This window comes from Toxotes jaculatrix, chromosome 20, assembly GCF_017976425.1.
Source record: "Toxotes jaculatrix isolate fToxJac2 chromosome 20, fToxJac2.pri, whole genome shotgun sequence".
NCBI classification, from domain to species: domain Eukaryota; kingdom Metazoa; phylum Chordata; class Actinopteri; family Toxotidae; genus Toxotes; species Toxotes jaculatrix.
In genome coordinates, this window is record NC_054413.1 from 8,058,643 (window position 1) to 8,072,164 (window position 13,522).

The 13,522-nt window shown below is 43.8% G+C and overlaps 1 protein-coding gene across 2 annotated transcripts in view; it reads right to left on the minus strand.

Moving 5' to 3' along the window:
- Positions 1-13,522, minus strand: part of map3k22 (mitogen-activated protein kinase kinase kinase 22) — a 34,484-nt gene that overhangs the window by 8,243 nt on the left and 12,719 nt on the right. For both annotated transcript variants that reach the window (XM_041065502.1, XM_041065501.1), the window contains 8 exons: positions 11,118-11,221; positions 9,780-9,817; positions 5,811-5,910; positions 5,403-5,519; positions 4,940-5,054; positions 2,792-2,925; positions 1,992-2,065; positions 933-994 (listed from right to left, as the gene is read on the minus strand). In XM_041065502.1, coding sequence (XP_040921436.1) covers positions 933-994; positions 1,992-2,065; positions 2,792-2,925; positions 4,940-5,054; positions 5,403-5,519; positions 5,811-5,910; positions 9,780-9,817; positions 11,118-11,221 — 744 coding nt within the window. The remainder of the gene's footprint in view (positions 1-932; positions 995-1,991; positions 2,066-2,791; positions 2,926-4,939; positions 5,055-5,402; positions 5,520-5,810; positions 5,911-9,779; positions 9,818-11,117; positions 11,222-13,522) is intronic.

Consider the following 13,522-nt stretch of genomic DNA (forward strand, 5'->3'; position numbering starts at 1 on the left):
CCTCAGCAGGAAGGGCCACACAGCTTTACATCAGGGAGGGGAGTGTTTGTAGGCACGTGCATGCATGTGTGCCCAAGTGAGTCCTAAAGTACTGCTGCTGCAGCTATATGAAGCTCCCATACTCCCAGTCTGTGTGCACAATGTGCAGCACTCCATTTTCAATTTACAGCATGGGGGTGGTGCACGAAAAGAAGAAATGACCAGATTGGGAGAGCTGCTCCACTGTTCACGAGGATTAGTGTGGCGTTATCTGTCATCCTGCTCTATTTGATCTGGGTTCTGAAGGAAAGGGGACAGACAGGGACCCGAGGGACAAGGAATTGACGGGTGGGGGGGCATCAAGAGGCGAGGGGATGGAGCAAGGAAGTGATCATGAAAAGACAAGAAAACAGAAATGTATTAGGAACTGGAAGCAGACGAAGAGGGGAGATGGGACGAGAGACACAAAAGGGAAAGGAAGATGGAGAAAGGCTGCACAGAGGGAGAGTGTGTGGAAGATAAAGCAGGAGCAGTCATGATACTATCGCACTCATTTCAACACCTCGTGAGGCATCAAGAAATACAACCAACATATTAAACACCTTCCAATAACCCATTCCACATTTTAAATGTATTCTCTTAGATAAAACCATCAAATAATATCAGCTCCTTCCTCATTAGTAATCTCTAGAGGGCAACAGGGAAACATTTTAGGTAATCAGGAGCTACAGCAGCAGAGCTTTAGTTCTGTTTCTGTGAAACTGATTGTGTGTCTATAATTACCACAGAACAAAACAACAACAAAAAAAATAAGAAGAGGAACATACAAAAACTTTCTAATAATTAACAAGCTTCTTGCACCTCTCTTTATCTTTCTGTAGTGTTTGAGTTGAGAATTAACACAACAGCATGGAAGCAATTCTTAGCACGGCTGCAGATTTCTCCTCTCTTACCTTTGTATTCATAGTTGAGGTTCAGGTAATTATTGTCACGGTTGTTCTGTGAGAAAGGAGGGCTGAAATGACAAGAGAACAAGGGGGGGGGGGAGTACTGAATTAGAAGAGATAAGCTGAAAGTTGGGAACCTCACTGCATTAACAATAAGAAAGTGAAAGTGAAGTGTGTGGTGCTTAATTGCTGGCGGTGAATCAGTCATTTTATGATTAAGTGTGCCGATGTACATCCCACCCCCAACCTCCCACTCTCTCTGGCCGTCTGTGGCCAGCCCTGCCCCGACGACCCAGCAGAGAGTGACGTCTCTGTTGACCGCAGGGCGGCGTGGGGCCACGAGACCCTGGATAAGGGGCACGCATGCCCGCTCGCAGGGAAAAGTTCCATGCACTCGTTTCCTGCCATTGTTCTGCAGCCCGGAGCCCAGATAAGCCTCATGCAGGTAGAGCTGCTTCCGTCCTACTCTCTCTCTCTCTCTCTCTCTCTCTCTCTCTCTCACTCTCTCAAACTCAAGTCTTACTCACTTTTCTCTTTCCTTTGATTCACATTCAGTCTTCTCCACTTCACTCTCACTCTTTCACCACTTCTCATTTTCTGGCTCAATTTTTCCTCTCATCCAGCATGTTCTTGCTCACTCTTTCACATCTCCCACTCAGTCTCTTTCTCTCTCTCTCTCTCTCTCTTTCTCTCTCTCTCTCTCTCTCTCTCTCGCTCTCTCATGATAACGGAGGAATCCAGGCATCCAGATAAGAGTTTTGTCGCTATGGCAACAGCAAAGTGAGCTGATTCCTTTTCCACATAGGCAGCCCAGGCAGGGTCAGGCAACTCTGCTGGCCTTTAACACCGTTAGCAAACTTCACTGAGACCCTAGGGTTGCTTCTGTGTGTGTGTTTGCAACATACACGCTCACATCCAAGTGTGTTAATGGGCGCCAACGCTGTGATGCAAACCAAGTCTAATATCTCTGCAAATAATGCCAGTGTGCAATATGAATGTGTACATCATAAACAAAAATCCAAACAGACAGGGGTCATAAATCTCCCACACTGCATGATGACTCACCTGTCCAGTGCTTGATCTATTGATTGACAGCTGTTCGACAGTGAATTGTCTGCGCTCCCGAAGGGATCCAGCATCTGACAGATATAATAACACAGAGGGATCAAGTGTCACAGAGCATGCAATCATGTGGGTAAGAATATGAAGCTGTGCAGATAGAGTAGTGTGCAGAACTGCAGCGCAAGTAAGGTTGCAAAGGGGCATGAGTACTGTACAATGCACTGCACAGGTCTGGTAAACGGATCAGTTCAGTCCCTGTTTCCTCATGTTTTCTGAAAGATGATTTTAGTGTCTTGGTTTTGGAGGACTCATTTGAAGGTGACTCCTTTAGGCCAAAATGTCTGAAAATGAATAACTATCCTCTGTTTTTGTTTCTCAGTCCCAGTTAAAAACTAATTGACAAGTCAGATGCAAACAAAGTCACTACAAAGCAAAGGGGTCTTCGTTCAAATGAGTCCAACAGAGGAAAAGAAGTGTGCTGTGTTAAAAAGTGAATTTTTCTGAGTGTACCTGGTTCACTAGCCAAAGTTCTTTTAGTGGAATCAAATTAGAAAGTCATGAGGATTAGTCATTACAGTGCATCAACTGAGACTGAAGGTACAGCATGTTCATACAGTCACCCAGTGTGAGTAGGTTAACAAGCGTTCGTTCAGTGTATGAAGTAAAACCCCTGATTACGTGAATGTTTTGCATAGAATTTCACATTAAACCACACCTCCGTCCAGTCACAAGAGAGTGTTTATCCAGAGTGTGGTTTAATAATGAGGCTGTAAATGTTCTTTTCCCTCTGGATAGGACCTTACATTCTGGTCCAGGGTCTCCGGGATGAACTCCCCTTCGCTGTGGATGCTGGTGTAAGAGCCCTGGCGAGCGATCTGCTGCTGCTCCTCAGGGACGCTGCCTGGAGGCGGGGACGTCCGGCCTGTGTGTAGGGAACCTGGGAAGGTGACAGTTTAGAAGAGTGAAGTAAGGAAAGAAAGAACAGGGAGCAGATAGTATAAAAAAAGGGGGGGTGGAAGGATTAAGCACACAGAAGAGAGGAGAAATATAAAATTGAAGAACAAAAGGAGAAATTGAGCGATAAAGGTGAGAAGGAATGGAGGGTGTATGATGGAGAGATGATGAAGAGATGAAAACGAGGGGCAGAGGGGGACAAAACAGCGTCACAGTGTTATTCATGGGTACAAGTTCAACAGTGCCAGGACTACGAGAGATGATTTACTAAACCACACTGCCGCCACCTCTAACCTCAATTACTGTGACAAACGCTCCCCCGGCTGAGCTGCAGCGGAGACTGAGCACTCGTCCTTGACACAGTGAGAAGACCTACTGAAAGTCTGACTGTCCCTTACTGCACTGACAGGGATAATGAAAAAGTGCACCGAGGCCAGGATAGTAAGATATATCGGAATGATGAAAATATCTGTGTAAACAGTCTATATAAAAATATGTATATATATATATATATATGTATATAGACTGAAAGCTAAAACTCCTTTTTCTGAGCAGGTCAGTTTCTTTCTGCCTCTTTCTCCATCCTCTCCTCCCTTCCTGCTGCTATACGTCATTGAGGTACCCGGGCTCACATCACATCTTCACTCAACCATCCACTGTGACCGCTCTCCTGTCACCTTTCATCTGCCACCACTCCCTCCACTCCTATCTTTCAGCGTCTCCTTCCCCCTGACTCGCGGCTGGCAGGGGAATTGATAGAGAGCAGGTAATTCCATACAATTTATATGAGTCAGGATAGTGACAGCGCTGATGTTACCAGAGGTACGAGAGAAAGACTGGGGCTGACAGCGATCATAAAGTGTTTTCAGCTGCTGTGCGAAAATGTAAATGCGACATAGAAGCGAGCGCTGGTAGTTTCTGCATGTGTCTGAGGTTGAGATATGACTGAAACATTGACCTTTCTGGATAGACCCGATAGAAGGGGAGCGAAAAGATTCAGACATGGGAGACGGGGGAAGAGCTCAGTATTTCACAGAGCAAAATAAACCTCCATGCTGTGTTACCAAACAAGCCAGGAGGGACAACAGAACTGGAGTGTGTCGTGTTATCAAACCGTGAAGTGTGACATGACAAGAAAAGGACCTTTATCTGTCTTAAAGGAATAGCTTGACATTTTGGGATTTCTTGCAAGAGTTAGATGAGAAGATTGAAACCTCTCTCATATCGGCTCTCCATCTTGAAACATGGGGAAACAACTGGCTTGGCTGCGTCCAAGCTCACTTATTAACATGGTGTATTTTATTTATTTAATTTGTACAATGAAACACACTTTAGAGGTGCCGGGAGGTGTATTTTGTTACCTCTGGGACAGAGTTAAGCTAACATTTTCCAAAGTTTACAATCTTTATGCTAAGCTAACTGGTCCCTGGCTGTAACTTTACATTGAACGGACATTTATGAGCAGTAGTGCCAATGTTTCCATGTAACTCAGCAAGAAAGTGAATAAGCATATGAAAAACTGGGCCTGTAACAAGATCTCCGCTTTTGAATATAACAACTTCAGAATCAAAGTTCTGACTAATCAAGGTGGGGACGAAGGCAAAGAGCTGCTTGGTATGAGAGCAGAAACTTGTCCTTGCTTTGACCTGTCGTCTGTCTGGCTGTTAAACTTGTCACTTTCACCTCCAATTTGCATTTTTCTGTCCAGACAAAGTATTGCCCCTCATTCTTCCATTAACATTCCCATGACAGTGGCATCACTCTGTGTTGTAAATTGACACAGACAGTCCTGACACTGACAGGCCACCCTTGAGGTGGACAAGAAACCTTGACGTCGGCAGGACTTGGCTGTGTTTTTTTCCTTTGCTGCCTCCTTTCTCTTTCCTCCTATCCTTTCCACACAAAAAAATGTAAAAAATTATGTCTAACAGCTCTTCTGATAGGCCTGGTCACCTGTGAGGCTGCATTTCTGTGTGTGTTTCTGCACGGCAACTCACCCGTTGAGTGTTTGCGCACCCTCTCTGACCCCTTGAGCAAGGAGCCCTTCAGATCTCCCAGTGACCGCGATGATCTCATCTCGCTCTGTTTGTCCCTGCTGTTCACCTGTAAGTACTACAAAGGGAAACACACACATAGGAAGTGGGAGAAAGTGAAGAAAGAGAACAAGATCAGAAGAGGAAGTGGGGACAGCATTACCTCATTGTCCACTTCCATGAAGTTGCCATTACAGCAGACACTCTCATCCAGTTGACTGGTTTAAAAAGTGAATTACTTCATACAGCTGAGTAAAAACTGTCAGCAAGTGACTAACTTTCAGCTGATTCTTATCATGGTTGTTATGGATACAGTTTACACAACGATAGAGCTCAAAGACTGAATCTCTGTACAACAGCATGTGTTTGTACAAATGCTGCTTTATAAATTATGCAGTTAGCATAGCGCACATTGTTAGGGACTCACATGGTTGTTCTTGGGGGTCTTGAGCAGTATCCTGAGCAGCCCATTGGTCCCCGAGCTGCAGCCTAACGTCAGCACCGCTTGATCCAGGTCCTCCTGGGTCTTCAGGGGCAGCAGCAACTGAAAGGACAAGAAAACACTCAGCACATGACCTTTCATTCCACATTGTTCCATAATAACGGCATGCAAATGAATCAGCGCATGCATGACTTAGTGTAATGTTGCTGTTTTTGTCATGTAAAAGTCTCATCAAATCTAACTATGGTGATTTTGAACTCAATAATGCAAAACAATGGCCAATTTAATGCAACCTGCATAAAGTATTAACTACAGTGTAGTTTTCTATCACTTGTACCATTCAAAATCAGATTCACAACAGCCGTCAAGGATCTTGACCAGCTGATCTTTTACCTCTTTCTCCATAAAGAACATGTCCATCTGCTGGCCAAAGGCCTCCGTCACTTTCAGCAGCAGCTCCTTGATCCTCAGGGGCCTCTGGAACGGGATGATTCTGGGAAGCAGAGAAGGACGGCAGGGTCAGAGGTCAGCAAAAGAAGTTAATGTTGTGTTTAGCTGCTACTTTTCATGAGCATAGACCCAGAAACTCTACTTGGGGTCAGATTTTGACAAAATACACAGCCACCATGCCTGCTTATACTTTACTTGTTATTTATAATTAATATGTCATAGTAGAGCAAAACAGAGGGGTAGAAAAACAGGGACGCTCAGCTTTTTGCAATTTCTTGTAGCTTTTCTGGTTTTCCGCAGCCCACTATCTCTTAAACTTGCGCCTAGGTTGGAGGACCATCTCAGGAATCTCTTTCTAAGCCATTTTATGACCACGTTTCCATGGCAACAACAGGAAAAATGGACAGGTCAGCGAGGTCAAGGAGAGGAGTGAGCCGGGCAAACCAAGATGTTAACAGGACATTAATCAATGCAATGAAAACAGAACGCAGCAGAGTGAACCCCCCTGATATATATGAATCTTATCTACTGTAAGCCTACGTGTACGACTGAGAGTGCACACTTAGTCTGTCCATCCGAGCTTATCAGCCAGTGTTTGTAGTGCGTGTATATATGGATGCGTGTTATGTTTGTAAAACTCTACATGCATGAGTGTGCTTCCCAATCAGTGTGTGCATCGGACACTGTTTCAACACCACTGGGCCTCTCCACTAAGCCAGCACAAAGGCAGATGGGAAACTTCCTGAGAGGAAAGGGGAAAAAATCTGGAGCGGCAGCAAAAGCAGCAGGATGTGTGTCTTTCCCTCCTCTTTTAAAGAGTGACAGAGTGAAAGATACAGAGACGCGGAGATATTTACAGACTGTGAGAGAAAATAAAGGAGACAGCCTGAGAAAATAAAGGAAAGACAAAGAAAGTGATTCTCTCTGGCATTTCTTCTCCTCTCTTTTCCATCCATCTCCGCTCACTCTCTGCTTTTGAAGAATCCGCAGCCCACCATCTCTTTATAGTATCCTGATAAAGGGCTTGTTTTTATCCCATCATTTCCTCATCAGAGGCCAAAGCTCTGCCTATCTTAATGACTGCTCACTGGTTCCCTCATTTGAGGAGAGGATTCTGGGAAGAGGGAGGCCTGCAGATCAGAGGCGAGCAGCGGCACAACTAAACGCTCTCCGTCTCTGTTTATACTCGGCGATGATGTGTCTGATAAAGTGCTGGAGGGATGTGGAGGAGGAGGGGTATGAGGATGCTGCTCCAAAAGATATGGCTTTCCTTCCTCTGTGCAAGCATGTGGACACACAGTCACAGAAAAACACACAGATTTGCAGAGTAAAAAGCATGCCCTTGCACATCCCAGCACACTCTCTCTTTCTCTTACCCTTTCTCTCATGAACACAATCACAATCATATATACACAGAAAAAAAAGTCTGGCTATGTTCCTTCACTCTCTGCCAGGAGAACCTGAGGCAGAGCCAGAGGAAGAGAGACACACAGCTCCTATTTCCTGCCTCAAACCTTCAGCGCTTGCCAATGAAAAGAGAGGCCGTCCAATTTGATTCCATTGTGAACAGACAACACGGTTATCCTGACTCAGGGACTCCTAATACCTCAAGTGCTGAGGACGCTGCTCAAATATAACATGTAATTCACACCAGTGCTGCAACTCTGATTATAATCGTACAGTTTTTTTTTTTTTGACAAAAAGCCAATAAGATGTCACCACAGTGCTCTCAAGAATGAAAGGAAATTTTCAGAACTTCATTAAATTTCACAATATTAAACTCACTCTTAAAGTGTCTTCATAATCAGGTTCAGGAGGTTCTTGCTCCATTACTCAAGTTAAAACAGTTTTTGAGTAGGGCTCAAGAAAAGTTGTTCACTTCCCTTTCATTAGCTTTTTATGGGATTTTTATTGTATTACTGCTCGTGTTTTATGTTTTTCGTATGTATTTTCTTACTTGGGACAACACTGATATATTATCACATTATAAGTTGATATGGCTCACTTGCTACCAACCAGATGCACATTTATACATTTCAAAAGATACAGAACAACATTAGCATTCATTTGGAGTCATGTTTCTGTCCACCTGACAAATGTAAATCCAATTATTCACTCTCCTTTTTTGTTCTGTTTTTGAAAAATATTTGGTCTTTCCTTAACTGCTAAATGCTCCTCATATGATCGCAAGCAAGTTGCTAATGTTGTATGTCGGCTGTTTGGTACTGAGCAGGAAGAGTACACTCTGCTTTATCTGAAAAAAAAAGCAGCTGCCTGCAGATGTGAGTGGTGAGAGTGAACCAAAACAGTGCAGTTGTGGGCCGGAAAACCAAAACAATGAACTGAAAGAGGCTAAAACGCTCTTTAGAGCCGAGAGGAACTGCAGAGTGTGGCGATTATTCTCTGTGTCCGTCACGCTTTTCACACAGTCATGCAATCTATTGTCAACATAAAAATACTGGTTAAAGCCACTTTAAATAAATAAATATGCAAGTCATGCAAATGTTACAATGTGGTATTATTATTTTACCCAGTGAGGTAACAAACTCAGGATTTCCTACTGATTTCCAAAACAGGCCCTAAATCAAAGTGAAAGACGTCAGAACTCAGACAAGCCTAACATGGAGCAAGCTAACTAAAAACATAAGAAGAGGAGAGGAGACAGAGAGAGTGGAACTGACAGTGAATAAAAATGAATAAAAAAGTTTGGGTTTTTTTCCCTTTTAAATCTATGAATGGTGTCTTCCAGAGCGAGCTGTTGTCTGCCTGTTCCAAGAGAGCGGTGCAGCGTGCGGGGAGCGTGTGAGAAAGAGAAGAAGGCCGAGAGACAGGAACAGAGGGAGGCAGAAACGCAGAGAGACAGGAACATGAAAAACTCGTCTCTTCCTCAGCAGTCGCCAATTAGGGCTGTGAAAAAGTGGAGAGGCCCAGTGTGAAGCCGTATTCTGCTGGAGGAGCGTGCCGTTTCCTTTCTCTTTCTCACTCCTGCGAGCCTGTGGATTTCTAATCACAGCCTCACCGAACCAATGCCTGTATATCGTCTGATGAATCAAAGCAATTATTCTAGTAGGTTCTGGTCAGTCTCACTCTCATGTTTTTTTCCACTGTAACAGTAGACTCTGTGTTTGTCATTTCCCCCCCCAAGGAGCTGTTTGGAGCTCACTCTTTCTGTGGGTTGCCGAATGAGGGTTTCATGGGGACAAAGTGTGTCTGTGAACTTGGACCTCTCCCAGGATGCAAAGCTAAAGGCCAGACACAGACCTGGGAGGCTCGTACAGCGTCCATACATGGAGTGATGGAGCTGCAACCTTAGTGTAGACAAAACGAAGCTCAGCACCAAATAAAGCTTCTCCTGTTCAAAAGATCTGTTATTTATACTGGGCTCCTCACTTTCAAAGTGCTCCAGTGTGGTAAACAAACTATAAGGCACCTTGGTGGAAAAACTGCTTGTCAGACCGTCTCCAGACAGAGTTAGTGTAACCATGCTCTGCCTCTTGAGTAACTCTAAAGCTGGTGGTGTGAGGGAGAACAGATGGCTGCTGGGTGAAGGATGTGGAGGACAGAGGGAAAGCTCAAGAAAACACAGAAGATGAAGAATTAATTTGGGGTGTGTCTGGAAGACTGGACACTGTCCTGAAACACTTGGCACTCCCTTCTGTCTTTTTGTTCACACCCTCTCACAGGCTCTCTCCTACCCCCTTCTCAAACTGCCCGTCCGAGTCTGAAACACAAGGCCTGGGCTAAATGTCAAAGTAGGAATTTTCCCTCTCTTTATGCTACTCTGGCATGTAGCTGTGATTTCCCCTTGACACAAAATCCCAGGCATGGCAAAGCATAACAAAAAGGAGCCGAAGTGAAGAGTTAAGGCTTGGACAGAGGAGTAGAAAAAACAATACGGAGGTTCCAACATACCGTTTTTCTCTCTCATGCTCCAGCTTGACTCTTAAATCCTGTTGAGAGGAAAAATAACAACAGAGGGGAGTTATGGAAGTGGAAAGTTAAAATGATTCATGGTTGTATGTGGGATTTGGGCTGCCGAATAAATGAAAGCGACAAGACAGACGAGGAATTTAAGTGACAAAAAGCCTCATAATGATACATGTTATGTACTGCTGTCGCTGAATTTTGGCCTAAAATAAAAAGGAAACATTATCCTTCAACTTGACTGCAAGGATGGCATAACACAATCTAAGTTTACTATTTATAATGCTGTTACCCAAGGGAGCAGGAATCTGGAGGAGCCTGCAAGTCTGCATGAGGTCATGGTGATAAACCTACACTGACATCATATCAGTGCAGGCTATTGGGTAAAAAGCAGCTAACTCACAGAGGACAGCAGCACTCAGAGCGGAAACTCTCTCTGCTCCTCGCTGTTTGTTTATGTCTCATCATAAACATTGGTGCTTTAAGAGGATTTGCCAATTATCATTCCACAGAGAGGGAACAAACGCACGGGTAAATGACTTCAGAAAGAGGCACAAGGTGATTGAGAGGAACTAAATCCTGGAAGCAATGAGTTTTTTTTTTTTTTTCAGTGTGGGGAAAAAAAACATGAAGGAGAATGATAAGCCATCCAAAATCTGTCTTATTTATTATTTTCAGCAGTTTCTACATTGCTCTGCCATGGCAATTAAATAATAAATGGACATAAGAAGACAGTAAACTGTTCTTTGCCAGTGATACTTTTGTGAATCCAAGTGTTATCTTTCCAAATAATATATAGCTGCTTTAATATCAATGCTTTAAAGTGGGATTTTGAATTGATTTAGATGGCCGGTCAGTACCGGAAACACATCTCTTGGTTTAACTACATACCAAACACAAATTTGGCACAAAGTATCACCTCTGCTTTTCTGAGCGGGTTTCATTATACTGAATGGTGGCGAATACAGTCCACCGTCACATTAGCGTCTGTAACACGCTCGAATTAGACACGGAAAATAAGCTGCTTTCAGTTGTGTTCTACAGCACAACCTTAACTTGACTTTGCCAGGCAGCAAACTGGCAGTACAGCAAATAAAAAAAATAAAAATAAATAAATAAAAATGAAGAAGGAAGTGAGGCTGAGGTTTTCTTTTGGTGTAACGTGACAGTAGAGGTTAAAGGCACCGCTATGCTTCTAGAGTCCGTGGTTAATAAACTGTAATTGAGCAGAATGCGTGACCACTTTAAAGCCATACTCGACCTAAAATCTACAATCTACACTTAAAAGGTGGTGAAAAGTGGTGGAAAACTGGACGTCACACGTACCTGTTTATAGAGTAAGGTTCTGTTTTTGGGCTTGTTGTGCTGGGTGCCCCAGCGACCCAGGGCTGCCAGGTCCTTCATGATGGAGTTCAGCGCCTCTTCGTCGTCTAAAGACAGAGGACACACATCAGCTGTGTGAAATCATTGTCACTCCTTCGAGATTAAATGAAGGAACTGAAACAGATATTTGTTGATGTTTTTGATGACCCATGGCTGTATAAACCTACTTTATATGGTAACATAAGCGACCGCTTTGACCATACACAGATAAGTGATAATGGCTTAAGAAGGTGAATCTGGTTTACACTGGAGTTTGTGTTGGCTCAGGCCAAACAGTGAGGCAACACCAGGTCTGTTACTTCCTGTTCTGATGCCATCTGTGGAGTTTCCACTGATGGAAAGAATTCAGTGCTTTCTCTCTTACATGAGCATGACATTATATTCTCGATGAAAACAGAAGATACCTGAAACATGTGTCAAATCTTTGTCCTTCCCAATCTTTATCAGCACTAAGGTGAGGAATTCCGATGCAGTGGATAAACCTGACAACGCTGAGAGCTCTCAAACTCTGTACTCTGCATACAAAAGCTGTGCAGGACCAGAGGTGTTTAATAATGCAGCATGCGTGTCTATGAGCGCCTGTAGAGGGCAATGTGATCGCGAGTGCGTGAGGCCTGGAGCTCGGCAATTAAGCACTTTTCATTTTAAATCAATGGAGAGATTTCAGGAACATACTTCTTCAGTTGAAATGTGGTCTCTTCTAATCAGACAGAGATTGATCTTCCGTGAAACACGGACTCTGAATGAAAGCGGCTGCAGGCTTCAACGTGAACGCCTATCACTGACTTAGATGGGGAAATCGGAGAAACTAGAGTCAGTCGAGTGTGTTTCAAATTCAGAATTCCCTCCTTACATGGACAGAAATGTCAGGTCTATAGTGTTCATTGAAACCTTGCTCAGCATCTACACGGTTCTCCATTTCTCAATTCTCTCGTCTCACTTCACACTTTCTGCCGCACGCATGCACGCGCACAATAACACACACTCTCATGTGTAAAAGGGGCAATCATGCAAATGAGTATGTCAGACATTACCATATCAAGAGACTTTAATAGAACCAATTATCTGAGTGCAGTGATTACAATATAAAGAAGAGGTCGTTGACCTCAGCTCCTGCCTGCCTGTTAGATGAGTTCTGAGTGCATTCATTATAAAAACACACACACATACACACAACGTTCACCGGGAAACCAGGCCAGGTGTGTGCTAGGCAAAGCAAACAGCACCTGCAGGAAAGACCACATTCTTGAAAATAGAAAGGACCAGTGTGTTTGTGAAAGACCACTGGGAATGTCATTCACATAGCAAGTGTGTTAGCAGCACAGGGAGCAGATGGGGTCTGAGATGCCATTTGATCTTGCGCCCACCGCACGGCTCGTGTGGCCAGCTGTTTGCCGACAGTGGGCCAGTCCGTTGGGTTCACCCCGGGGTCGCAGCACGTGCACACACACACACACACAGAAACATCACTTCACACACCCAAAGTAGGGAAACACCGATCCGACCTTCTCTTATAATACCCCAGTTTAGGATATGTGTTGATTCTAATTCCTGATCCAGTAACAGTCTTTCTCCCAAATTCAAAATCTTTTAAAGGTTTATCATTTCCAGCAGTACACTAATTAAGTCATTTACAAATTTTCCACAACATCTGCCTTATCTGTTTCTATTTAGGTTGATGATTTCCAATATTTTCCTCAAGACCATTAAATAAGCTCTGGAAAATATGACTTAATTAGCTTCTCTTTCAGCTGTTACACAGCTGGATGGCGATCTGCACAACCTTCATAAAATGAATCAGGAAATCGCAAGGTAAATCGCACATAAATAGCTCAATTTATGTGGCCAAATTTCCCTGTTATTTTTGGATACTGGAAAGACAACAAACAAATTTACCGCACCCACACTGTATTGAGGTAGAGGCAGACAGACGCCTCAGAGAGAGTTGAAAACCTGGGCACATAAAACCAGGCTACACACCACCAGAGTTCAGTGAGATTTTTTTTTAATTTGGATGAACAGAACTTTTATATCCAGCATCACTTGGCCTTTGTCAACTTAATGTTTTCCAACCAAAAATATTTTTCTGTACCAGCTTTCTTGACGACCACAAACTGGCCAACAGGTTCTGGCCCCAGTCAGCGAGCGGACATAAAACTGAGGTCGAACCACATCAACAGCTAGCCACAGAGGTGCATGTCTTGTTTGACAAACCCAATATAGCAGCAGGAGTGAAGTGGGGAATGATGTAACTCCTCTCTCCACTGACCCGCACACTCCTTCCACTAACACAGAGGCTAAAAAAGGCAGAGTGATAAGAGAAGTTACACTCACAAAACCTCTGCCCA